The sequence below is a fragment of the Eleginops maclovinus genome, chromosome 19, assembly GCF_036324505.1.
Source record: "Eleginops maclovinus isolate JMC-PN-2008 ecotype Puerto Natales chromosome 19, JC_Emac_rtc_rv5, whole genome shotgun sequence".
Taxonomy (NCBI): Eukaryota; Metazoa; Chordata; class Actinopteri; order Perciformes; family Eleginopidae; genus Eleginops; species Eleginops maclovinus.
Window position 1 is genome coordinate 9,108,769 of NC_086367.1, and position 24,558 is coordinate 9,133,326.

At 40.2% G+C, this 24,558-nt stretch overlaps 4 protein-coding genes and 2 long non-coding RNA genes across 9 annotated transcripts; 4 read left to right on the forward strand and 2 right to left on the reverse strand.

Moving 5' to 3' along the window:
* Positions 1-637: 637 nt before the first annotated feature.
* Positions 638-9,446, forward strand: pabpc4 (poly(A) binding protein, cytoplasmic 4 (inducible form)). The gene is made up of 15 exons (XM_063908358.1): positions 638-1,264; positions 4,115-4,308; positions 4,918-5,033; positions 6,039-6,178; positions 6,262-6,356; positions 6,436-6,573; positions 6,680-6,775; positions 6,892-7,161; positions 7,730-7,820; positions 7,982-8,077; positions 8,217-8,347; positions 8,438-8,528; positions 8,642-8,772; positions 8,870-8,994; positions 9,072-9,446. Exons 1-14 carry the CDS (start codon positions 1,069-1,071, stop codon positions 8,969-8,971), a joined length of 1,887 nt encoding a protein of 628 aa, XP_063764428.1. The 5' UTR covers positions 638-1,068; the 3' UTR covers positions 8,972-8,994; positions 9,072-9,446.
* LOC134881201 (uncharacterized) lies at positions 9,143-14,252 on the reverse strand. The gene is made up of 2 exons (XR_010168018.1): positions 11,073-14,252; positions 9,143-10,737 (listed from the first exon to the last, which is right to left on the reverse strand). It is a non-coding gene; the product is annotated as an uncharacterized LOC134881201 (long non-coding RNA).
* Positions 12,184-15,121, forward strand: ppie (peptidylprolyl isomerase E (cyclophilin E)). The gene is made up of 10 exons (XM_063908359.1): positions 12,184-12,272; positions 12,685-12,783; positions 12,872-12,915; positions 13,364-13,390; positions 13,531-13,612; positions 13,704-13,807; positions 13,894-14,017; positions 14,187-14,372; positions 14,487-14,629; positions 14,901-15,121. The coding sequence occupies exons 1-10, from the start codon at positions 12,242-12,244 to the stop codon at positions 14,967-14,969; spliced, it is 909 nt and encodes a 302-aa protein (XP_063764429.1). The 5' UTR covers positions 12,184-12,241; the 3' UTR covers positions 14,970-15,121.
* LOC134881200 (uncharacterized) lies at positions 14,661-17,489 on the reverse strand. Its single transcript, XR_010168017.1, has 2 exons — positions 16,644-17,489; positions 14,661-16,222 (listed from the first exon to the last, which is right to left on the reverse strand). It is a non-coding gene; the product is annotated as an uncharacterized LOC134881200 (long non-coding RNA).
* On the forward strand, positions 16,021-18,134 carry LOC134881198 (gap junction beta-4 protein-like). Of its 2 annotated transcripts, none has more exons than XM_063908360.1 (2): positions 16,021-16,224; positions 16,698-18,134. In XM_063908360.1, exon 2 carries the CDS (start codon positions 16,733-16,735, stop codon positions 17,504-17,506), a length of 774 nt encoding a protein of 257 aa, XP_063764430.1. In that variant the 5' UTR covers positions 16,021-16,224; positions 16,698-16,732; the 3' UTR covers positions 17,507-18,134. The 2 variants fall into 2 exon arrangements, with proteins under 2 accessions (XP_063764430.1, XP_063764431.1); XM_063908361.1 differs by having other exon boundaries at positions 16,701-18,134.
* Positions 18,135-20,573: 2,439 nt separating this feature from the next.
* gjb3 (gap junction protein beta 3) lies at positions 20,574-23,990 on the forward strand. 3 transcript variants are annotated; one of them, XM_063908742.1, is made up of 2 exons: positions 20,574-20,804; positions 22,016-23,990. In XM_063908742.1, exon 2 carries the CDS (start codon positions 22,085-22,087, stop codon positions 22,946-22,948), a length of 864 nt encoding a protein of 287 aa, XP_063764812.1. In that variant the 5' UTR covers positions 20,574-20,804; positions 22,016-22,084; the 3' UTR covers positions 22,949-23,990. The 3 variants fall into 3 exon arrangements, with proteins under 3 accessions (XP_063764812.1, XP_063764811.1, XP_063764810.1); XM_063908741.1 differs by lacking the exon at positions 20,574-20,804 and adding an exon at positions 21,153-21,320; XM_063908740.1 differs by lacking the exon at positions 20,574-20,804 and adding an exon at positions 21,173-21,480.
* The last annotated feature ends 568 nt before the right edge of the window (positions 23,991-24,558 follow it).

Consider the following 24,558-nt stretch of genomic DNA (forward strand, 5'->3'; position numbering starts at 1 on the left):
CATTCATTTAATACCTTTAGTGACTTTACAGATTTGGAATAATGTGAAATATAATTTACTCTTAAATAAGACTTTAGTTCCTCCTGGAGTAAATTCACAAACTACCCTGCTGTATACAAAGTCATTAAAACTAGCTGCACCTTTATCAGCTTTGAGAACACTTTAATGCATCAATAATTATAATAAAACATATCATATAACATATTCTGAAATGGACTAATCTGCATAATGAGTACTTTTACTTTTGATACTTAACTATATTTTGATGCCACTACTTTTGTACTTTTACTTGAGTAACTTTTTGAATGCAGACTTCTACTTTAAACTCAAGTACTAGATCTGAGTTCTTCTGCCGCCTCTAGTCAATTAGTACAGGTGAAAAATTACTAATTGGTATAAGAGGCATTCTTTTTTTCTTTTCTTTTTTCTTCTGCAATATCATTAAATCAAGCTTGAAACGGTGTCCATGGTTGTTGTAATAGCCACCCAGATGTCGCTGTGGGGAGCTGGGCTCTGTAGTTAGCACAGTACAGTGTGAGCTCTCTTTTACACCGCATGCTCAGTGTTATTTTTTTTTCTCCCATCCCATGTTTGACCCTGGCCACTAGTTCCTCCTCACACCCACTCTATAAAGTGCCCATGCTTTTCCTCACGCAGTCTCTTTCCTCGGCCACAAAACAAGCGTGAGTGTCTAACTCACCGTTCTTGAAAAACTTAAAAAAATATAAAAAATATAAAATCCACAAAATCTTAATAAAAACAAGGATACTTAAAGAAATACAAACGTTTAAAAAAAATAGCAAAAAAATAATAATTTACAAAAATACGAGAAACAAAAGGCCCTGGGCTTTACCCGAAGTTCGCGTCTTTTAAAGGAAGAAACACTTCAGAAGAGATCATTTTATATCGTGATTTTTCAGGCTTTTTTTCACCAAGCTGGACCACAGAGCCAGCTGTCTTTTTGAGTTGAAGTGCACATCGGACCCGGAATAGAGCTCACACAACCCGGCTTTTCTCTGGCGTTTCTGAGGGGAGCCCTGAATTCATTTTTATTGTGAATTCCAAGTTATGAACAACACAGCGACGGGGAGTTATCCGATGGCTTCTCTCTACGTTGGCGACCTGCACCCCGACATCACGGAGGCTATGCTGTATGAGAAATTCAGCCCAGCCGGACCGGTGCTCTCCATTCGGGTCTGCCGTGACATGATCACCCGGCGATCCCTCGGATACGCCTATGTGAACTTCTCTCAACCCGCTGACGGTAAGACACAGTTGAAGTGATCACTGCAGTTTGAGCATATGTTACCTGCATGCAGCTTTAAAATGCACACATCATGCAGCCTTTAAATATTGACAATGTCACCATATGATTTCAATGTCACCAGTTAACCTGTCTGCATGATGCATGCAAAATCAAGGACACACTGGCGATGCAAACACATTATTTGCGTCTAATTAATCCTAAAAATGTGGTGCCTTATACTGGTTAGTGCTGTCATTTTGACCCATATAAGCATGCCCCAGTTGTTGAGAATACTCCTGCCAGAGTTAAAGCCCTCACACCCATGCAGTTTGATCTGTACTTTAAACTGAATAGAAGCATCTCTTTAAGGCCCATCAATTGCGAATATAAAAGCCTTTGCAATCTCACTTATTCTGCCCAAATGACCTATTTCTGCTCCTATTTAGGGCTACTTGGTGCAACCAATTCCCATTGCCCTCTGTTGCTATGTTCAATAGGGACAAGCACAGCTGAACAATGACTCCCACAATACCCACTTCACATGTCTCGTTTGTATTGTCTGGCACATGCAGTAATATTAAAGGCTCAATCCTGTTGGCATTAAATCCTTTATTCATTTGTTGGTGTTATCTGAACCATAATTGATTTATCTGTAATAACGTAACCACCTGAGATGCTGGTCGGTTGTCAATCTATTAGAACAGTGTGCCTCCAGTCAAAGCATTGAGCAATAGTAGCAGGTGCTGTGGTGGTCTCCTGCGGCCTGCTGACACTGTTTACATTGTGTGGGCTTTTTTGCCTCCTGTATCAACGATAAACACCTGTCACAATTTATCTGTGCTCGAGTTGGTCATCAAAAGCTGTAGTAACGATATGTCACAACTTCCAGGGAGATAGTGTCACTCACTTGAGAAGAGCCACAAGTTAGAAGACACCATTTGTTATTGGAAGTGTAGACATGGGGGGGATGGTAGCTGTTGGGTATTTAGCACGTGCTGGTGGAGCAATAGCTTGGTGTCAGTAAATAAATACAGCCTGTCTGTATATGTGTTTTCATTCAGAGTAACGCAACAGTCATGCACTCTCTGTTGATTTCTTGATGTCTCACACTCACAAGGTGTAGTGTTGCTCATTTGAGCATTCTTTTTGAGTGTCTCTTCCCCATCAATGGTAGAGAATGCTCTACTCACACTCTATGCCAGCACATACCTCCCAGGACCCCTCTCTAAATATAGAACATCTTTCTGAGCAGCACTTAATTTGCCTGGCAGAAATTATTTTAAGTTTTTAGCTTGACAGAAATGGTTAACAAACAACTAATAATTAAACACAACAACATTTTATCACTCTGTGTCACTACTATTCATGATTATTAAAATGTATATGAGTCATTATTTCATAGATCAAGCTGGCCTTTTAAAAAATACCATTCCCTATCTGAACCTTCCAGAAGGCCACATGTTTGCGGTAACACACCTTCTCTGAGCACACAGGCTATGAAGTACAATTGTGAGCCAAACTGCTGATGCCAGCAGACACAAGGCAGCTCCGTTTTGTTTACCAGACACTTTTAGCTGGAAAGCCTGGCCTGTGTGTGTGTGTGTGTGTGTGTGTGTGTGTGTGTGTGTGTGTGTGTGTGTGTGTGTGTGTGTGTGTGTGTGTGTGTGTGTGTGTGTGTGTGTGTGTGTGTGTGTGTGTGTGTGTGTGTGTGTGTGTGTGTGTGTCACTGTGGACTGAACAAAAGGATGTTTTTGTGTGGATCATGCATGGACATGAGCGCCTTTATGAGAGTTGGAGCAATGGATTGAGAGACACGTTTTTTAAATTGAACCTGATCTTTGAATCTTTCAAATCAGATTTAAAAGAGACATAATGGAGTGAGCAGATAATACATTTTAAACCCACAATAAGCATATTTTTATGGTCTTTTGGCCTGCTGCACTGATACTGCAAGGAGGGACGTGGCCCAGCAGCATGTGGTGAGTTGGAGAAGGGGGACATGTGCTCCGAGCTCACCCACTGCAGCTGCCCCTGACACATGTCCCAGCTGCTCATCCACCACATGGTCTACTGCAGTCCTTAGCCATGTTACATTTACCTTGTTAATGGGCTGGAAGCTAAGACTAGTGTAATACTCATACACTACACTGTACATTTTAGGTTCATCTTATTTCTCTTGGGACGTTATTAAAAGAATATTTCACACCATAAATGATCATTTGTATACCAATTATTCACTTTGTGTTACCTTTGAATACTCGAAGGAAACCTTGTGTATCTTCCATGCTTTCATGATAACATAAAAAAAAAAAAAGAAATTTAAAACTATGAAAAATCTTGCTACATTGTAATAAATGAAGGCTGTGTTTCACGACAGAAAAACTATATCCAATTATGTTAAACAATAGGTTCTAGGCTCATCTAGTATGAATACTAGTATATAAATAAGACTTGGATAAATTGAACAATTTGCATGGGATTATTCAATGATGTTTGTTGTTTGATGCGGCCCCCCATTTACTTCAATCATCAACAATTCTGTGTTTTAGCATTCTTTGTGTTACCGTGAAGGCATGTATCTTTCTTCAAACAACACAGGTGATTAATTGATATACAAATGATCATTTTGTGTGTAAAAATGTCTCTAAAGGCCCTGCTGTGTTTTTGGTTTAAATGTATGGTAGCGTCATAACAATCGGTATTGTTGAAATAGAAAATCCTTGTGTTCATGTATTGTCCATGATGGATAGAAACATGTTGGTTACATACATACATACACTAATGACAGATATTTTTTCAGACTTGTGGCTCCATGTAAACAACCACCCCTGACCTTTCCCTTCATCTCTCTGCCCCTCCTCCTCACAGCTGAGAGAGCCCTGGACACCATGAACTTTGACGTGGTGAAAGGGAAGCCAATCAGAATCATGTGGTCCCAAAGAGACCCATCCCTCAGGAAGTCTGGAGTGGGCAACGTGTTCATCAAGAACCTTGACAAGTCCATTGACAACAAAGCCCTGTACGACACCTTCTCTGCCTTTGGCAACATCCTCTCCTGCAAGGTACAATAGTCAGATTTCAGAATTTTACATTAGGTCACACATTTTGATAATATGCTTATACACATAAAACGTTATCTCATAAATGCAAACACCATCCTGCACCTAGTTCCATCACAAAACCAATCACATTTTAGCATCACTGCCGACAGTTGAATACAAAGCTACAGCTAGCAGCTCGCTAACTTAGCTTATACTGGAAATAGCTAGCCTGGCTGTGTCCAAAGGCAACACAAATCACCCAACAGCCTGATGCTTACTAATGTACAGTTATTTAAATATTGTTGGAGTGACACCTTAAGTTTTAGACTGGCAAATAACCCATGTAAAACATCAAATTGACACGTTTTTGTACAGGTTAAGCAAACAAGAAACTACGTTTGACAGATCCAGGCTAGCTGTTTCTGGTCTTTATGATAAGCAAGGCTAACTTTCTGCAGTTTCATATTGAGAGGAAAGAGTTGAGAGTGTTATCAATGTTCTTATCCAACTCTGAGCAAGACAGCAATGAAGCGCTCTTCTAAACATATTTAACTATTGCTTTCAAGTTAAATTGCATGCATATAACGTATAATGCCTCTTTATCTGATACAATTTGTTTCTCTGCTGTAGGTGGTGTGTGATGAAAATGGTTCCAAGGGCTACGCTTTTGTCCACTTCGAGACCCAAGATGCTGCTGATCGTGCCATCGAGAAGATGAACGGCATGCTTCTGAATGACCGCAAGGTGTGAGTGTCTGATCATTTAGGAACTTGGGACAAAGGGTTGGTTAAGGTTGTCAGGTTTTTTTAAAAAGAAGCTTTTAAAACAATTCAGCTTAAAATGTAAAGATAGTCTTGAAAGTAGAAAAATACTGATGCTGTTAAAAGTCCAGTTGTAGAGGTTGCAGTTCTCATAGAGCTTATGGTGACAATAGCTTTAGCTTACATGTACCGGTGTAATAAGGGAGTTATATTTTGTGTAAACCTGACTTGTTTGTTCTGCACATGTGTTGAGTGAACTGACTTTTCGTGTCTTTTCGGAGTTTGAGTTTGTGTGTGAATAATCTGACTAATAAAGCTCATCTCCCACTACCGGCAGTAAGAAGATACCCTCTGAACTGATTAGATAACAAACTAAACGCTCTTACCTACTTATCCTCCTACCAGAAGCATTTATGTTGCCTCATTTGTCCACCCACTGGTCACCCGTCTTGGAGTGTTTGTATGTGTGTGTGTGTATGACCACGCTTGTGTGTTTTAGTGATGGATCGAATGCAGGAATACAATACTGGATGGCGGAAGGGGAGAGGTCGTCATAGCAAGGTATATAAGATCATTTGGTCTTCCACAGCTTTTCTTTGTACTGTGAGACTCTGTTCCTCCATCCCTCTCCATCCACCTCCTCATCAAGTTTGGGACCAAGAATTAAGATGGTTGCCTCTGTGATGTCTAGCATGCCAACCTATCTGCCTGCCTCTGGTGATATTAACAGCAGTCGGATGTTTTACCCCAGGAATGATGAGTCACATGATGAAATGTACCTGTGATTTTGTTTTGTGGGTTTTGTTTTGTAAAAGAAAGTATTCTATTTTAGTTACCTTGCTTGTGTGGTCAGGTCATCCTCTCCCGGGATCAAGAGTATTTTTAGATCGGAAAAAGGAAGTCAGAACATATGGATCCTGGTTTGTTTTCTCACCACTGTCAGGACTGTTTTACAAGAGTGTGTTTCGCTGCTCCCCTTCCTCTCTTCAGGTTTGTGGGTCGTTTCAAATCTCGCAAAGAACGGGAGGCTGAACTTGGTGCCAAGGCCAAAGAGTTTACCAATGTGTACATCAAGAACTTTGGGGATGATATGGAGGATGAACGGCTGAAAGAGCTTTTCGATAAATATGGTAAAACGGAACAAGATTTATCCGCCAAACTTGATTGTGGTCTGCTATCTTAGATCCACTTATTTGACCTTTAATCTCTGCAGGTAAAATTCTCAGCGTGAAGGTGATGACAGATCCCACCGGCAAATGCAGAGGCTTTGGATTTGTTAGTTTTGAAAAACATGAAGATGCTAACAAGGTAATTTGGCCTCATAGTGTGCCCTAATTGATTGGTCTTTTTTGGACATTGCTGCTAATAATAATGATTTTGTACAAAGGCTGTAGAGGACATGAACGGCACTGAATATAATGGCAAGACAGTGTTTGTTGGCCGGGCTCAGAAAAAGATGGAGCGGCAGGCGGAGCTCAAGAGGAAGTTTGAGCTACTGAAACAAGAGAGGATCAGTCGTTACCAGGTGTGAAGAGACTAATCCCTTAATTAATAAATCAATCCTATTCAGCCTGTTAATGTTGAAGAAGCTGCTACGTATGAATCCTGACTTGATTTGTCTTTGGTTTCAGGGCGTTAATCTTTACATTAAGAACCTGGATGACACCATAGACGATGAGAAACTGCGTAAAGAGTTCTCTCCATTCGGGTCCATCACAAGTGCTAAGGTGAGAACGATTAAACTGAAGTCGCAATTTCATCACCATTAGAGAAAAGATGATGCAACAGTGTTGACAATATTGTGTGTTTGAAGTTACTCAGTCACAACGTGTCTCTACATTAGGTGATGCTAGAGGAGGGTCGCTCCAAGGGCTTCGGCTTTGTCTGCTTCTCCTCCCCTGAAGAGGCCACCAAGGCCGTGACTGAGATGAACGGACGCATCGTTGGATCCAAACCCCTCTACGTTGCTCTGGCTCAGCGCAAAGAGGAGCGCAAAGCCCACCTCACCAACCAGTACATGCAGCGTATTGCTGGTATGAGGGCCATGCCGGCTAATGCTATCATTAATCAGTTCCAGCCCACCAGTGGCTACTTCATGCCAGCTGTGCCACAGGTGGGAAAATCATTTATATTAAAAATACTGTTGAACGTGATAGGGGGGTTGCTCCTAGTTACAAAGCTATTGATAATTATCATCTGACTCTACATTTCACCACAGCTATATGAAGCTTTTTTGATGTTAGCTCATTTTGTTTGACAAATGTATAAAACCTTATGTGGATTACCAGCTCCTCATATAACTGCTGACTAGAGAATGTAACAACTAACAGCAGTTAACAGTTTGAAGCCAGATATTTCCTGCAGGAGTAGGAGGACACCAAGGACAGACCTAATAAAAGGAGTGCATATTGGATTTTTCTTTGCCCAGTAGATAAAAAACTAATTCAAATGTATGCAATACCAACTTTACATTTTATTATAAATATTGATGTCATATGTCAAATTCCTACCACCTTTAAGTGAAGTGTTTGCATTGTTTACCCAGGAGTCACCAGGCAAAACACTTGACGTTTTATTTCAGTGAAATGCCACAGATTACAAAGAGAGGCACATCAGCGGTTTGAGTTGTGCATGACTTGAATGCCATACAATGATACATTTCATTTACTTGTACCCACCAGGCCCAGAATAGGACAACGTACTATGCACCAAATCAGCTGGCCCAAATGCGACCCAACCCCAGGTGGCAGCAGCAAGGTGGTAGAGGTCAAGGTGAGCATATGTGGCACTTAACGACAGTGCTTTCTATTTTGGAAAAGCTTTCAGGGACACTGTAATATATAGCTATACTGCAACATACCTATTTAAAATCTATACAATTAAATCCAAAACTGTTTTGTTATTCATCTTTTTGTCTCTGCTTCTCATCCTAGGAGGTTTCCAGGGGATTCCTAACTCGCTACGTCAGCCAGGACCCCGTGCTAACTTGAGACACATGAGTCCAGGCGGTGGCGCACAGGGCCCACGAGGTCTGTTTAATCAAACTTTATCAACCAAAATGATCACCGTCATCAACATTGACTCTTGCTTAGGCATTTTATTGAGGTATTGTACAGTAGAGGTTGTCAGGACTCTAAATTTAGCTCCATTTCCCCTCCTCTCTGCTAGCCTCTGGCCAGGCCATGGCTCCTCGTCCCTCGATGGGAGTCCCAGGACCTCGCGCCATGCCTCCTTACAAATATGCCACTGGTGTCCGTAACCCCAACCCCCAGGTGGTGCAACCTATTGCTTTACAGCAGGTATGAGCAAAAAACAACATCATGTCATGTTCCTATCATATCCCCCAAATCTATGTATAATTTTCATTCCTATGCCCGTCATCTGTCCAGGCTCAGCCGGCTGTGCACGTTCAGGGCCAGGAGCCTCTCACGGCCTCCATGTTGGCTGCTGCACCCCCACAGGAGCAGAAACAGATGCTAGGTAAGAATATTTTATCATGATAAAGGAACTATTATGTTTTTTGTTTTCCTCAATAGGCTGAGTTATCCTTTTTATTATTATTATGTTGATCTCTTCTTTTTTTTTTCAAATAGGTGAGCGTCTTTTCCCACTGATTCAGTCCATGCATGCCAACCTGGCAGGAAAGATCACTGGCATGCTGCTGGAGATCGACAACTCTGAACTGCTGCATATGCTGGAGTCTCATGAATCTCTGCGCTCAAAGGTACTTGACTACCTTGATCCTTGCCATAAAGTGGCACTATAATGTCTGTTCTCCATAGTACGCTGTGTCATTCATGCTTGATGCTTTGTTTGTACAGGTGGAAGAAGCTGTTGCTGTGCTGCAAGCACACCAGGCAAAGAAGGATGCCACTCAGAAAGTGGGCAGCATGGCTACTACTGCTGCTGCGGCCACATCCTAAAGACTGCGTGCTGTACTGAAGTGGTATGTATCATTACCAGTCAGTCTTTTCTTACATAATTCCAGGTTTTTGGTATTAATGAAATGTCATTGTTTTTCAGGGCACAGAAAAAGAGCAGATGTGGGGGAGACTCCAAACACCTGCCTCCTCTGAAGAAAATTATGCAAAAAATGAAGGAAAAAATAGTAAAATTTAATTACAAAAAATACTTGAACATTTTGAAAAATATAACAGTTCATAGTTTTCTAGTTCTGCAAAACTTTAAAACCAAAAGCAGATATGCAAACAAATCTTGAATGAAGGTTCTTCACCTTGTGGCGAAGGAAAGAAACCTTTTTTTCTAAAAAAGGGAAACGAGCCTTGTTCTTTTTCTTTGCTTGAAAGTTTTATGTTTGATTTGAACTGATGAACTCCCCCATCCTATCATGTTATCATGGGTGCGTGGTATTCTCAATAAAAGGATGAATTATCAAGATTTCTACTGTTGTGTGACTTTAATGTCTACATGAAGCTTTATTTATTCAGTTTCAAGTGTGTATCTGCCACAAGCTTACCTGTCAGTAGTACACAGCGAAGGCCAAATTATACACAACAGAATAGTAAAAGCATTGGAGGAGTAGAGCGAACAATATAATGCTATCATATGGTATTGGTATCATATGTTTTGTCTGGGTGTTCATTCGGATAGATGATTGATTTAAGCTACATTGGACCCTTGAAAATGTCAGGGAAAGGTTTTGCCTGAAACTAATTAGAGAAATGAACACTATTTTTGCATAGAACCAACATTCAAGATCATTGTCATGACTTCTCTGCCATAACGTTTCAGCAAAAATAATTACTCATTCAATGCAAGTAAAAAGGTGTTACCATCAGAGGTGGAAGAAGTACTCAGATATTTTACTTCAGTAAACGTAGAAGTACCAGAGTGTAGGAATACTGTATTTCAAGAAAAGTCCTGCAGTTAAAATGTTATTCAAGTTAAAGTGCAAAGTTATTGGCATTTAAATTAACTTAAAGTACCAAAAGTACTCATTATGCAGATTTCCCCATTTCAGAAATATATTGTTTTGGTTATAATTGTTGATGTATTGCTGTGTTTATCAGAGCTGGTAAAACTAGAACTAATTGTAATTACTTTATTTACTGCTGGATAGAATGTGAACTCAATCCAGGTGTATCTTGTGTTATTTTAAGTGTTGATCGTTTATAATTTAGCTATATCTGCAAAGTAACTAAAGGTACTACATAAATGTTGTAGAGTAAAAGTACAATATTTACCTCTGAATTGAGTAGTACAGTAATTAGCATAAATACCCCTCAAAATGTTACTTAAGAACAGCACTTGAGTAAATTTATTTACTTACCACCACCGCACCTCAGTATATTTCCACACATCTTAACAAACATTAATGTAAGAGAGTAGACAGAACAATTTGAGGTTTTAAAATGAACACTTTGAGAAAAAACAATAAAGAAAACAAAGAAACAAGGTTAAAAACAATAACAATAAAATGAAATCTGTAAGATCTTGATTTGAAGCTGCTGATTTTAGCAGACGGACCAGTTTAACAGTTCATTCAGCAGGGAATGCTGGGGGCCATGGCTCCTGGAGGCGATGTAAGCTGCGTGTTGAGCCTCTGCTTCCAGTCGGTGCTTCTCATGTTTCTTCTGGTGGTTCTGATGGTACACTCAAACCCAGTGTCCAACTGACAGTCTGTCCTTCTGCATGGACTGCAGGGTCTCTTTGACCTCTGCTGTTTTAGCTATATAAGATAAAAGAAGATACAAGTTTTCTTACTGAATAATAATGCAGTCTATGCTTTTTGGTTAATGTATTAAGCTTAAACAGCATTCGTAAACTATTACTGTCTACATTTTTTTATATGAAACATCTTGGTTTCTTCTTGTCGAAGGTTTCATTGTTAAGTAAAAAACATCTCATTGTTGTTTATTTTTTCTCTTGTTTTTATTTGCATCACACATTACTTTTATATTTTGATACTCAGATTAAGTTACTGATTACAATTGTTGATGTGTAACTAGTCAATGTAACGGATTACATTTCTAAAATAACCCTCCCAACCCTGATGATCCATACCATCAGACTTTGGGTTTGGTTTTGCAGGAAAGAGGAGGTAGTTAAAGTCATTAGTGACAGTCTCAGTCAACATTTCTTCCTCTACAAGCCAGTTGTTGAAGACACTTTTCTTTTTCAACACTTTTTTACTAAAGAAAAAATAATGAAGAGACAAGGTAAGTTACATTAACAATAAATGAAATCTCTTTGATCTGAATTTGAAGCTGTTGTTTTTAGAACACGAACCAATCCGGCAGTTCATCGTGCAGGGAATGCTGGGGGCCATGGCTCTTAGAGGCGATGTATTTTCTCATTTTGACCTTTTTCCTGGTTGCTAAATGTCCCTTTGAGCAGAGGTGTGAGAAGATGTTGTACTTGAGTAAAGGTAGAAGTACCAGAGTGTAGGAATAGTCCTGGATTCAAAATGTTAATCATGTAAAAGTACAAAAGTATTGGCATCAAAATATACTTACAGTACCAAGCTAAAAACATGCCTATCAGCACAATGGTCAGGGCCGGGGCTGATTGTAGTGGAGTAGAAGTAAAAAGTAGCATAACATGGAAATACTCAAGTAAAGTACAAATATCTCAAAAGTGTAAGTACAGTTAAGTACAGTACCTGAGTAAATGTACTTAGATACCTACCACTTCTGTCACTTTCATCATGTCATTTTTAAGTCACCGTCCATTAGCTTGCATAGGATTTATGAAACATGCATTTATTAAATGACACTTCTCATTCTTCGAAAGAATGATCCTGACGACAGAAGCATGTGCATCAAGTACTGACAATGGGTGAGTTATAAAACATATTTTTGCTTAAAAGTTTAATACCTTTTTATATCTTAGTCAAACTAAATAAAAAATATCTATTTTTCACAAGCTCGTTACCCAACAGTTGAAAAAATGTAGATCTTACCCATCTCACTTCCCTTCTTTATATCCAAATATACAGCATTTAGTTTTCTTCTATAGTTTGGACCTTCCCAGATATAGAAGGATTGTGGTGATAGTCTGCTGAATATAAAACTTTTAATATAATGTAACCTGGTATAAAAAAGTGAATATGTAGTCGTGCCCGTTTCCTCCAACAGATGGCGCCTCAGAAAACGTGGTCATTGGGAGGCGGGCTTTAGTCTCACTGAACCAATCACAAGCTGCGGGGTCAAAGTTGAGGGGTTACATCCAATATGGCGGCTAACAAACGAGTGTTGTATGTTGGTAAGTTAATGTTTATTTTCTTAAAAACTGTTTAAACTACCTCCTTTTACTTAATCTAGCAAACATATTAAGAGCATTTCTGTATGCAAATTTGAAATAAACACAACTAAATGTATATAGTGCTAGAAAACCTCCGTAACGGAAGGTTTTAGTCGGTAAAAGTTGAAAACGTCACCAGAAAACATGGCAACTTCGCTGATTTTTACTTCGTACAGACGCCATGAGAAAGTTGTTGAAGAATTTTGAATGAATTAAATAAAATATAAATAAAAGCTTTAGCTTCGGCAACTCGGGACTCCTATAGACATATGTTTCTTGGACGCAGCACGGTAATCTGTCCCATATGCTCTTCCAATAAGATGCTAATCTGCAGTATCATCATCTCAGTATCATTTTGGTGTGTTTCTGTCAGGTGGCCTAGCAGAGGAGGTGGATGAGAAGGTGTTACATGCTGCTTTTATTCCGTTTGGAGACATTACAGACATCCAGATACCATTAGACTATGAAACAGGTAAGACTAGTAACTGCTCTGTACCTGCAACACATTATCACTGTGAGCAAGATAAAGTGTAATAATGTGTCCGATGATCTGTTTTCAGAAAAGCACAGAGGATTCGCGTTCATTGAGTTTGAACTGGGAGAGGTATGTACTGTTACTTCTCTATACACTAAAAGTAATAATATTCTGATATGTGCATGATCAAGACAATACATAGGCCTATATGTATTCAGATTAGCCAAAATCAGTGTGAAGTTGAGATATTGTGAAATAGTTGAGCATGTACAAACCTTAACATTATCTGAGTTTAAAAAAAAGTTTGCAACACATAGTAATCTATGCTTAGGATTGTAATGTACTGTTATGGACATCCTTGAAAAATGCCGCTCCCAGTTTTTAATATGGCTTCGGTAATGCATATAAATATGAATGGACTAAATATATTATTATGATTTGCACTTCTGTCTGATTTAGGACATTGTGTATGTTTGCCTGACTGTTGAATTCAGTGTAAACATGGATGTTAACACATAATAAGGATTTCAATGGTACATCTATGCTCATGAAACATTGATGGCCTTTTCTTCTGTAGGATGCTGCAGCAGCTATTGATAACATGGTAAGTGCATCACTGTGTTGCACAATCATGTCAGTGAGGATTCAGTTCTGTTTCTGAGACATAGCCGTTGTGAGTGTACCCAAAAGGTAAAACGAACTAGCTTTCTGTTTCAATGTTGATGATCTTGCTCTTTCTGCTAGAATGAGTCTGAGCTTTTCGGAAGGACCATCCGAGTGAACACTGCCAAGCCCATGAGAATCAAAGAAGGATCTTCTCGACCAGGTGATTTAAAAAAAACAAACAAGTGTATAGAGTTCTTAGGTTCAAGTGCATTAAATATTTTGTTCCTAATTTAAATCTGCTTTTCTGCCAGTGTGGTCGGATGATGACTGGCTGAAGAAGTTCTCGGGGAAGACCGCAGAGGAAGCTGATGGGGAGGCAGCAGCTGGAGAAACAACCAACACGGCAACAGATGAAGTGAGGCGACTTTCTCTCTTAAAATAAGTTGGTGACTCTGACTCTTTGTCAAGATAGTTACATTTGTCTGATTTGTTTCTTGTCAGGCTGAGCCCCCGGCTAAAAAGGGTAGAGTTAATCCTCAGGTCTACATGGACATCAAGATTGGAAACAAGGCAGCGGGGAGACTACGATTCCTTCTTCGGGCCGACATTGTTCCCATGACAGCAGGTGTGTGTTCTGTAGGGCTTTCAACACCGTATATTTGTCAAAATGATACACAGAGCTGCACAGAGTTACATTTGCTTGCATAAAGAATTGGCCTGAATACTACAGTAGTCGATCAAAGAAAAAAATCAGCAAAAAGTGACCTCTGCATCTTTTCTTCCATTGTGTACAGAGAATTTCCGCTGCCTGTGCACGCATGAGAAGGGCTTTGGATTTAAGGGCAGCTGCTTTCATCGCATCATCCCACAGTTCATGTGCCAGGGAGGAGACTTCACAAACCACAATGGCACTGGGGGCAAGTCAATCTACGGCCGGAAGTTTGATGATGAAAACTTTGTCCTCAAGCACACAGCGCCAGGTAAGGAGTTTTGTGTGGAGTTTGTGTTGGAGGTGCTTGTGTGAATCAGCATCATGGTTTATGTTTACAGATTCTGTGGATAACTGGTCACAAAGTTGTTTTTTGTGCTCACAGGTCAGCTCTCCATGGCCAACTCTGGAGCTAACACTAACGGCTCTCAGTTCTTCATCACCACTGACAAAACAGACTGGCTGGATGGCAAACATGTGGTGTTTGGAGATATGGTGGAGGGGATGGATGTGCTCCGTGCAATGGAGGTAAGGGATAAAATGGTTTGCTGAGACTGCAAAATGTATATATATTTTTTAATACAACTGATGTTTTTTTTCAATGCAGTGAACATAATGAGCTAAATAACAAAATAGCACTCTGATTAAAATGCTCTCATTTTGAACCTAATTTATTTCAAAATAGAAATCACTATTTGGTTCGCACTGTTGCTACGTGCGAATAAAGTGTTCTGTTCATCAGGATGAATTTAGGGATGGAATGGCTGTTTTCTTTATAATTGTGTGTTTCTTTTTGCAGGCTCAGGGAAATAAAGACGGCAAGCCGAAGCAGAAAGTAATCATCTCGGACTGTGGAGAATATGTGTGAACAAAAAGACTGTGTGCTTGCTTGTATGTGTCTGTGGAGGCAGTGTATGTCTGACAGTGTGAGTGTGTTCATGGTATTTTGTTCTTTGAGCCCACATCATCTGCCATGTAAATATTTCAATAAACACCTTTTTTTTTTATAAAGAAACTACAGCTTGAGTTCTATTTCTTGCTATAAAAGGGTGGAAATTATATGCCGATGCTATTACCACTGTATAACAAATCAAGCTTTCTAAACTAACAGTCAGACACTTTTCTTTCAGCTTTCACCCCACTTTTGAAAATGGTTTTGTTTGTTGGCTTCATAAGGATGTTTGTCTCTTGAAAAATATTAAGAAAGTCATTTTATAATGTGTTGAAAATATGACAAAAAGCCAACGGGTATTATGTCAAAGAATAAGAAAAAGTCATACTATATCGAAAATAACATGATGAAATAGTATAGTTTGTCGAATTATATGAAAGAAAATCATAGTTTGGTAAGTTAACAAATCCTAAAATGTGTAGAGTAGAGTAAAGTTTGTGGAGCATTTCTGAAAAAAATGTCAATAAAATCAGAGTAGTAGTCTGTTGTAAATGTGGAAAGATCAAAGTATAGTAAGTCGAAAAATAAGATAATTCGATGAAAATATTTCATTATAGGCTACTTAGATGCAATCGAAATAATATAAGCTATTGTAAATAATAACAAATGTCCATTTCTACCATGCGTGGAATCAACGGAAATAGTTACCTGTAACATGGTGAGTAAGATTATGTCCTTATAAACCACCCTTTATAGTTGAAGATATGCAGTGCATGTAAAAAAAAGAAAAGAAAAGATGAACAATAGTTATTTAACATGATTATATTGTTTTGTTGAATTGTGTGTTTGTTCTGCATAGAATAATCAACTAATCTTACATCTGACAATCTTAAATGACTAAAAGTTTGTCAAAGGATTTAATAGGTTTCATGTAAATAATGAATCGATCACTTGTAGGACGCGTGTCCATCCAATCCAAATTTGTGAAGCCTAAATAAAAGGTACGGTACATTAAACGTCTCCCACTTCACTTTATCGCATAAACAAGTTTGCTTCAGTGTGGCTGCCACACCTGAGCATGTTGAATGGAGAGAAGAAGACATGGCAGGCAAACAACTCCACCCCCTTCGCTCCCGTCCTGTTGAGAAATCTCCTGAGATATTCATCCGAGAGCTTCATCCAAAGCTGCTCCTCCGCTCCGACACCGAAGCGCAACAACAGCGGTTCAACTGTAAGTATTCAAATCAATATGTTAAGTACGGAATAGGATAATATCACGAACAATTTTGGATTTACCCGATTTAGTAGCATTTAGACTTGGATATTGTGGATATGTGCTGTGAAAAGTTTACCGTAGTCATTTGGACGTAAAAAGCTGATTAAGTAATAGTTTGACTCTGTTTCGGCACAAAATGAATTATACAAAGTGTTTTGCTTGTACAGTATGATAGGAAACCTTCTTATATAATAACACTTTTGGTATTCATTGCGCTGTTTTTGTTCTTGTATGTTGTATAGTGCGCGTAAAACATATGTTAACACGTGAATAACATGTTAAGAGCACAGTTTTGCCCGAACTGGTTTCTTAGTTGTTTTAGCACTCCTCTATATGTGTGACTGTGATTAGTTTTGTCTTAGGCTGCTGGATACCTTGTTTTCTCAGTGCCTGTTCGGCTAAAAAGAGTTTCCTCTGTCTTCCATCAGCAGGAAGAGAAGACAGACTGTGAACATACGTCGTCATGAACTGGGCATTCCTCCAGGGCCTCCTCAGTGGGGTGAACAAATACTCCACAGCCTTCGGCAGAGTGTGGCTCTCTATCGTGTTCCTCTTCAGGGTCATGGTTTTTGTGGTGGCAGCAGAGAAGGTGTGGGGTGATGAACAGAAAGACTTCAAATGCAACACGGTTCAACCTGGGTGCCACAACGTGTGCTACGACCACTTCTTCCCCGTGTCCCACGTGCGGCTGTGGGCCCTGCAGCTTATCTTTGTCACCTGCCCCTCTCTCCTGGTGGTGATGCATGTGGCCTACAGGGACGATAGGGAGCGGAAACACCGGCTCAAGTATGGCGAGAACTGCCGCAGCCTCTACCTGAACACGGGCAAGAAGCGTGGAGGCCTGTGGTGGACCTATGTCCTCACATTGGTCTTCAAAATAGCTGTGGACACCACTTTTGTCTACCTCCTCTTCCACATCTATGAGGGTTACGACTTCCCCTCTCTCATCAAGTGCGAACAGAAGCCCTGCCCCAACAAGGTGGACTGCTTCATCGCTCGACCCACCGAGAAACGGATCTTCACCATCTTCATGGTGGTCACCAGCCTGGCCTGCATTCTCCTCTCCATTTTCGAAATTGTCTACCTGGTTGGCAAGCGCTGCCGTGAATGTTTTTCATCGATTCACAACTCTCGCCGCAGCACGAACCGCAGATCAATTGAGTCAAATGGCATAATGATTCCTGGGAAAGGCACCCCTGAGACGCCTGCTCCTTCATACAGCCTTGTCACATCCTGAGATACATGAGATTAAAGGGAAAGACTTAATGACTGTGGTGGGAAAGGAAACAAGTCCCTCCTCCCTCTACAGGCACTTCCTTAAAAGACTTGTCAGCAGACATTTTGTGCTCAGAGACTGAACTACGATTCATATAGTTCTTTACTGTTTTTGTATCAACTGTCAAAGACTTAAAAAACGTGTGCTCACTGTTGTGTGTTTTGGGTCAGAGTATTTTTTTTACAGATGAAGCTCAGCCTTGCAAAGAAAATCAAGTTAGTGTGATTCAGATGTAGCCTACAGTCCAATAACATGAGTCACTCCATGGTTTTGGCGATGGTTTTACAAACACATGTGGTTTTCTGTGTAAAGTTTTCCCTCTGCTCAGAACTCAACCCAGAACTGTTTAGTTCAAGCTGTACTGTGTCTCTTTCCCCTTCACTCACACGATCATTTCTGATCCTTTGGGAGTGTCTTACATAATTTATCATAGGGTTTGACAAACAGACCTGACTTGTTTTTAAACTGCTTCCTATACACAGGCAAAATAGTGCAATAAGGTTGAAATGCAGGGTTGTAAACACATATATCAGGATGTGTTGCTGCAAAGTTGTTAATAATATTTTTCAATAAAGATAATAATGTTTCACATATGAGTTTTCTTTCCATGTTTTCAAAATGTCTTTATTCCTCTATAAGATCAAGAACTCCAATTTAGAGAGGATCATATGCAGTAGTTCTGTAATAGTTATACAATATATCTTAACAAATGAAATGCACTGATTTAATCTAGCCACAGGAATTGTCGATTCTTTCCAAGTTGTGTTCCAAATTGCTGTGTTGCTAGGCGCAGCGCCCTCATTGTTTAGATAGATTGGTACATTGAGAAGGCCATAGGAGTGGTCTCCCACCCCTCGGTTTGAATCACCCGTGCTGACGGGTGTGGATCCACCCCTTGCAGGAATTTGTCGGTCTATACAACCTCTGACTGGATGTTTCCACTGCTGAAACTCCATGTGTGATAGAAGCGATATAGTGAGAGAAAAAAACCTGTTTTCTTACTCTCTCTTTTTCATAGTACGCCAGTCAAAAAATTTGCTCTGCTATTCCCTCTCTCTAAAACTGCCAACTCAATACCACAGAAGAGAATAATTATAATTGGTGCTGCTCAGAGCAATAAAGAATGACATTTAAAAGAGTCAAACATGTGTCTTTCCATAAACATCCAAAGGATCATCTGCAGACTACTGTCCACAGATTTCATTGGAAACAAACATCTTTTTCAGTAGACAGTATTTCCGATCAACCTTTTTAACAAAAGAGGTCTGTGGATTATCATGGTTCCTAGGGCAATGTTTCTTGAAAATACTTTTAACACCTCTACTTTAAAAGGTCGGCAGCAGAAATGTCACAGATGAGTATCTAAATCGACAAGAAGAAAGTGGCTAAATGGTTTTTTTGGGTGATTTTCTAAACTTTCTAGGGGGCCAGTGGTGCTACAATTATGTTAAGCGACAAAGTCTGAGTTAATCATCAATTCCGTATTATCCATACAGGATCTAAAGTGTAAGATCAAGTGTCACAAGCTCTGATACAAGCAAACATAATTCGAAATTCTCTTTGTCCCTTTTCTGCTTGCCCAGCCTGACTAAGTGGTTCTGTAAATGAAGTGGAGAGTCCCTCCCATCAAAGGACCCTCCCAGCTCTTCTCGGGTGTAATTTTTCTTGCCCCGGCCTTCCCTCTGCCCTGGTATATTTCCTTCCTTTTACAGCCCAAGCAGTGAAAAGTGTTTATCCCATGTTGTGTTGGTGTTGTCTTGTCGAGACTTGCTGCTGGCAGAGGTTGGGGTGCATTCCTCCAGGTGTGTCACGGTAGACTGCCTGGACCAGTTCTTCATCTGGAGCCAAGAAACAACTTTTCTTTACCCTCCCCCTCAGCTCTAGTTCAATTGTTGTAGGACAAACTGCTGAAATGCTTTACAGGAGTAAGTACAGATGTTGTTGCAAGTTTAATGCCACAGATTGATTTTCCTCGAAAGCACATTCGCAGATGATGTTCAGATGGGTGCAAGTCTTTGAGATGAAATGTTTGCTTTAGACAAGCGCAATTATAACATTCTATTTATGTTGTAACCTTTTACACTATTCAGCTTTGTATATTGCAGAAATCGTTTGAACACAGATAAAATATGAGAAAACAACTTGCTCTAAACTTGGATGTAAAAAAGATGTCCACGTCTAATTTAATTACTTGGGGTTTTTAAGCCAGACAAAATTATGTCTACATGTCAGTTTCACTTCTCATTTTTTCCAGACATTTCAACAAAGTGAAAGAAAACCCCAATTTTGTTGGATCAGAAGGTTATTTATGTTCGCAAACTAAGTATGTGGTATCGCAACTGCACTTATATCAACTGTAAATTACAGATGTATTTTGTGTTGTTTTTAGAAAAGTATTTTAGAGTCCACTTCCTCTACTATTTGTGAGCCATTATCATTGTGAGCCTGAAAAAAGAAAAGCCCATTGAAACATAGCACGCGATTTAACAGAGCAATGCAAATGCAGTCAATGACTTGACTTGAGAGTGGTGAAACATGAGCAAGTATATTATCCTTTTATATAAAGTCAACACAGGATTTAATAACTCTGAATGCAGGCCCTGGTCTGCAAGAGCTGGCATGCTCTGGCATAGCTATGGCATGCTAATGTTTGATTTTCTTTTACAGCTTCTGAGGACTGCAAACACTGCTTATGATGGGATGGTTTGCCCTACAGAACAGAGAGACAAAAAAACTGTTTAGTAGGGACATCTTATCTGTTAAGTCTAACAAAAAACAAGGTTTGGTCGTGAAAAGCATGGTGAATTGGAGACAATAGATCTTAAGATGAGCCTTAAAGCATGTATTGCGACAGTGTTATTTGAGAAGAGCTCCGCCTGTACAAGAATAAAGGAAACACAATATGGCTCTGTTGTTAAAGTTATGGAAAAAGATGGAATAAATTAAAAGAGCAGTAAATGAACGAGGAAAGACAAAGAGGAACAAGAAACAATCTTGTTACATGACTACACATTCCCCCTGTATAATGATGATTTCCTTTATGACTTCCATCCCCACAGTAAATTAATCTACCCCCACTTAAGAATGTTGACTAACACTCGTCATACTTTTAGAAGCTTGTAGCAAGTCAAGAACATGAAACAACTAAACAATAACAAAAAAATGCATTCGCCTTAAGGTGTGTCTGCCTCCTGCGCACACTGTATGAAGTACTCAGAAATACTGTCAAACAGGGAGACGGTGCTTCCTGGAAAAAAAGGTAAGGTAAAGAACAATGGATCTAAATCTGTCACCTCTTCTTAACTTTTGAATGAGCACAAAACAACCCTAATACGAGGATGCTTTGCCGTATGTAACCCTGTCTGGGAGGACTTTATGGTCACCATGTCGCTAATCCTTGACTTGAACCATGTGAGCTCTAATTGGTTTATCTGGTACCAAATTTGTTGGTGCATGTGTAGTTATATCCCTGAAACCCATATGAAGTACCTGGAAATAGTTTCCTTGAACCGTGATACCTGTTGGGCAAAAATATTTGATTTGCCACCTAACAGTGGGGTGTGAGACCGAGTTAAGAAGGCAGACAGAGAGGGAGGAAGGGAGGGAGACAGAGGGAGGGGGAGAGAGGAACATCTGGGGAAGCTCCAGTCTCTCTTCTGTAACCACACCCACAGGCGCATTTCTCAACTCTGCGCTCCGCTACCTGTCGACTGGAAACGAATCTGTGCGTTAAAGGACTAAAACGACATTAAAGCGGCAAGGAACCCCCACAGAAGTAGGTATTATCGGGTGGCTTCCAACATATAATGGAGTAAGATTTCTTTTGGAAAGTGAAAAACTCGACGAAATGAACTTATGCGTTCCAGCCATTTGGACAGGAGTTGATTCGTTGTGTTTTATACGGCAGTCGAGCCGTATAAAACACATTATCCCGGGTAATTATAGAAATCATACTGTCGGAAAAAGAGCTAATCATAATTAGACAATATGTTTAAATATCGCATAGAGTCTGTGCGTAAAAGGCCATTTTTAAGACTCATACACATTCAGATGGCTTAAGTGTATTTTATTATGTAAGCACAGCAGAAGGCTGATAGCATTTACTATGTTTATTACATACATATTTGCTTAGAAATCGAGTATTTAATCCATTGTGTTTTGTGAATTATATAAAACTCTTGATGTGTCACCGGTGGTTCAACTTGTTTCGTTCGTGAACGGTTTTGGCTCAAGGCCTACCCATAAATGTATTGTTGTTAGTGGCTGTTGATAACTGAAGCCTTTGGGAGTTGCTTTCATGTTGATTTAGATTTAGAAGATAAAGGAGTGTTTTAAATAGTCAGAATGAGTGTTTTGAATAGTCAGAATGAATGATTATGTATTATCCAAGGCAACTGGAGTCCAAAGAGTGAAAGCAGAGTACTCAGCAGACAATGAAAACATGTTCACCAATTCTTCATTCTTGTCCAGGTTTGAAGATATACTAAGACCAGCAAGAGAGGATTTCCAGAGAAGAGGTTTTGACAGCCAGCCAAGGACATGGACTGGAAGACCTTCCAAGCCCTCCTCAGTGGGGTTAATAAGTACTCTACAGCGTTCGGGCGGGTATGGCTATCTGTGGTGTTCGTGTTCAGGGTTATGGTGTACGTGGTGGCGGCTGAACGAGTGTGGGGTGATGAGCAGAAGGACTTTGACTGCAACACCAAGCAGCCCGGCTGTGCCAACGTCTGCTACGACCACTACTTCCCCATCTCCCACATCCGCCTGTGGGCCCTGCAGCTCATCTTCATCACCTGTCCATCTTTTATGGTGGTGATGCACGTGGCGTACCGTGATGACCGTGAGCGCAAATACAAGGCGAAGCATGGAGACAGCACCAAGCTTTACAACAACACGGGCAAGAAGCACGGCGGCTTGTGGTGGACCTATCTGATCAGCCTCTTCGTCAAGACGGGCATCGAGATTGCGTTCCTCTACATCCTCCACCACATCTACGACAGCTTCTACCTGCCGAGACTGGTTAAGTGCAGCGGGCCGCCTTGCCCCAACGTGGTGGACTGCTATATCGGGCACCCCACTGAGAAGAAGGTCTTCACCTACTTCATGGTCGGAGCTTCAGGCCTCTGCATCGTCCTGAACATCTGTGAGATCATCTATCTCATCTCCAAACGCATTGTGCGGATCGGCAACAAGCTGAAGAGGCGTCATCGCAACATGGCCGTGCAACAAGACGACTACAACAGCAAGGACCCCTTCAACAACTGTCATCTGGCTGTGCCGACTCTGGACCGGGAGGACAGGCCACCGTCCTTTAAGAGTGCATTCAAGTCCTCCCACGGGTTATCTATACTCAGAATGGAAGAGAAGATAAGGGCCTCTGCCCCTAATCTCTCCTCTTCATGAGATGACAGGAGGCTGAAATCAAGAGATCAGCAGGTTCAAACCAAAAAACAAACAAACTCAGAACAATGAGAGAAACATCAGTGTGTGTCGGACCCTGAAAGTCATGATCATCATTGCTGGATCCATCCTGTGGGCCCCTGTGTCCACATTCAAGACTCTTTGCGAGCTCATGAACTTTGGTTTCCAAGTCAACATCCACAATATGAACAAGTCAGCTCGAGCCAAATTGATTTGTTAATAATATGTTGGTTTTCTTCTTTTTGAACACAATACATGTCTGTGTGCCTTTTCAACTTCAGCGCTTCACCCATATTCGAACATTCCTGTGAGGTTTCTGTCTTTCATGTGATTCGAGTTTTGACGCAGGAGGGGAAGGCAATGCTCACACAAGGAAGGCAGGACACACCTGGCAAAGTTATTCACCCACCCACCCTCCCTGCCTGCCAGTGTATAGAGTGGTGTGTCAGGGCATTGATTGTTAGATGCACATTTCTTGATCTCTTTTATTTAACTGTACCTTCATCATGTGTTGACCTGTTGACATTTAAGATGGGTAAAAAACTGCATCGGGAGTGGGGACACTCCAAAGTCATAGAGTTATGGCTGAGTTTTACTTGAAGGTGTGCGAGCTGGCCAAAATAATCAGTTTTTACTACATGTGTGTTTCAGATAAGGAACGATGTGCATGTATTATTAGTGTATTTCTTTATCTTAAGCCTCAGCAGACTTAGGTTCATGCTGGACGGTCATACGCTGTTTTGCCTGTGTTTTGATATGCTTGTACACAAACAACCCTCATCCAAGACCACTGTTGATTTAAATAAGGCCAAAGGAATGCTGCTGTTTATCCCTGTGTTGGTAGAGCTGCAGCACAGAGGAGGAGGTGGGAGGAAGGTCGTACAAACGGATGTCTCATTGAACTATTAACACATTTTTGTGAGTTCCTAATCCTCCCCTGTGGACTTCAGCTGGAAATGTATATTATGCACTTGTTAAAAATGTAATTTTTAAAAAACTAAATATATAAAATGTATTGAATGTGTGTTTTGTATTTGGTGTTTTTAAGAGGGATGATATTTGATGTGCAGGTAATCTTTATTTTTGGATCAGGTTTCTATTAACACACATAGGACAAAGACAGTTTGCCTCCCACAAACTGTTTGATCTGTTTTAATCGTCATAATCATTATAATTTAAAGAGCTGTTATTTTCCATTGTTGTTGACTCATGAATAGTTTCTCACACAAACAATTAAAAGGCATGCATGGGAATTTGTCCATATGAACTAGCTGTGAGTCATATCATGAGATTTTCCTGTCTCCTACAGTATACTTATGAGGCAAATTTCTAAAGCACCGTGTGGAGGATAGAGGTAAGAATCTCAGTCTGCCTGTCAAACTTGTAAGTCAGGTTTTAAACAAGGTGTGGCAAAGAAAAAAAGTTTGTTTATTCCGATTCATTTCTGCAGCAAACTGCAACACTATGGATTTTATGTAATATTAAAACTGTGCCTAAAATGGTTAGTTATGAAATTGTACTTTACAAAGTCATAGATTTAATATTGACTGTAAGAGGCTTACATTTACTTTGCAGGGTTCTTGGTGAGTTAC